The sequence below is a fragment of the Nicotiana attenuata genome, unplaced genomic scaffold, assembly GCF_001879085.1.
Source record: "Nicotiana attenuata strain UT unplaced genomic scaffold, NIATTr2, whole genome shotgun sequence".
NCBI classification, from domain to species: Eukaryota; Viridiplantae; Streptophyta; class Magnoliopsida; order Solanales; family Solanaceae; genus Nicotiana; species Nicotiana attenuata.
In genome coordinates, this window is record NW_017670320.1 from 239,424 (window position 1) to 241,523 (window position 2,100).

At 41.7% G+C, this 2,100-nt stretch overlaps 1 protein-coding gene across 1 annotated transcript; it reads left to right on the forward strand.

Moving 5' to 3' along the window:
* The first annotated feature begins 860 nt into the window (after positions 1-860).
* Positions 861-1,587, forward strand: LOC109237803. The gene is made up of 2 exons (XM_019404182.1): positions 861-1,153; positions 1,191-1,587. Exons 1-2 carry the CDS (start codon positions 861-863, stop codon positions 1,585-1,587), a joined length of 690 nt encoding a protein of 229 aa, XP_019259727.1.
* Positions 1,588-2,100: the final 513 nt, after the last annotated feature.

Below are 2,100 nucleotides of genomic sequence, written 5' to 3' on the forward strand. Positions count from 1 at the left end.
GCAAGAGGAGGTACACTAATGAAGAAAACTCCGGAGGAGGTTGTCTTAATCCTTGATGAATTATCTGAGGATGCTAACCAGTGGCCGAGTGAGAGCAATGAGAGAAGGAAATCAGTTGGGGTTCACTAGCTGGACTCTAACATATCCATGTAGGACCACCTTGACACCATGGCCAAGGTGGTGGGAAAGCTGACATTGGCCAAGGTACATAGAGAGTCGCAAACAACATGTGACTTTTGTGGAATGGGACACCCTACACATGAATGTCAAGCATCAACTGAGGAAGTCAACACTGTGGGAAAGTTTAATAGAGGAAACTACCAAAGTGGGAACAACTATAATGCTATAGGTCAAAGACATCCAGTTTTTTCGTCGAGTTCACCTAGTGAGAGTCTGAACTCATGGCAGCAAAATAATCCTAGATCTTAGGGTGAAGGACCACCAGGTTTTTAGAACCAGCAGAGGCAGCAATACTAGCCATAACAGCCAAATCAGTCTGATATGGAATCTCTCATGAAGGCATTCATCAACAAAACAGATGAAAAGGTTGAGACTCGGGGCACAACTATCCGAAATTTAGAAAGACAAATGGGACAAATTGCAAATTTATTATCTGAGAGGGCTCCTTGTCTCTTCCCTTTGACACTAAAAATAACCCAAAGGAAACAATAAAAGTTGTATCTCTGAGAAGTGGGAAAATATTGACTGACCCATTGGTGAAAACTAGGCTTGAGGTGGTGATCAAGCATACTGAGACACCAGCAGAGAAAAAGAGTGAAGAGCAGAAAGGCCAGAGTAGTGGGTTACAAAAGAAGATTTAAGAAAGTAGATATATGCCAGCTTTACTATTCCTTCAAAAGATGAAGCGGGAGAAACTTGACAAATATTTTAGGGGATTCTTGGAGATGCTCAAGCAACTTTATGTGAATATTCCCTTCACAGAGGTACTCACTCAAATTCCTGCATATGCAAAACTTTTTAAGGAAATCCTATCGAGCAATAAAAAACTGGAGGAGACAACAGTGGTCAAGCTGAATGCCCACTGCTGTGCCATATTGCACAACAAAATTCCCCAAAAGTGTGGGGACCCAGGAAGCTTCACCATACCATACTCGTTGGGGAGTGAGAGATTCGACAAGGCCCTCTATGACTGGTGCGTCTATAAATCTAATGCCTATGTCTGTATTCAGGAAACTGGAAGGTGATCTTGGAGTGATCAAATCTATACCATTGTCCCTACAACTAACTGACCAAAAAACCATTTTGCCTGAGGGAATCATTGAGGATATTCTATCACGGGTGGACAAGTCTGTGTTCCCCGTAGACTTTATTGTGGTGGATATGGAGGTGCACAAGGATGTGCCTCTAATTCTAGGGAGGCCATTTTTATGTACAGGCAGAGCTATCCTTGATATCTATGAGGGGATGCTCATGCTCAGAGTGGGCAATGAAAAAGTGGTGTTCCAAATGAAGAGGATGATGAAATACCCCAATGATGTGGTGTCTGCCTACTCGTGCTTCAAGTTAGATGTTGTTGGAGAATTGGATGAAAATTACATGTTTGACAAGCTTGTGGGGATACTCTAGAGAGGTGTATTACTCAGTCTAGCATAGTGGGGGATGAAGATCCTGAAATAAAGAAAGAGAATGAAGCTTTTGAAACTAAGGATCAAGTGGTTAATGAGGAGGAACTAAAAGAGAAGGCTTCTAGTCATAATGTGGAATTAAAAGTCCTCCCCAATCACTTGAAATATGTTTTTCTTGAAACTAATAATTTTCCCGTGATCATTTCTGCTAACTTGATTGGTACAGAGGAGCAAAAGCTGGTGGAGCTGCTGTGAAAGCACAAAAAGGCCATTAGCTAGAGTATAGTTGATATTCAAGGAATCAATCCAGCCATTTGTATACACAAAATTCTGTTTGAAGAAAATAGCAAGCAGTGGTGCAACGCCAACACAAGTTGAACAAAATTGTAGAGGATCTATTGCACAAAGAGATCATCAAATTGCTAGATGCGGGAGTGATTTTCCCCATCTCTGATAGCTAGTGGATTAGTCTGGTGCAAGTTATACCTAAGAAGGAGGGCATGACAGTGGTGAA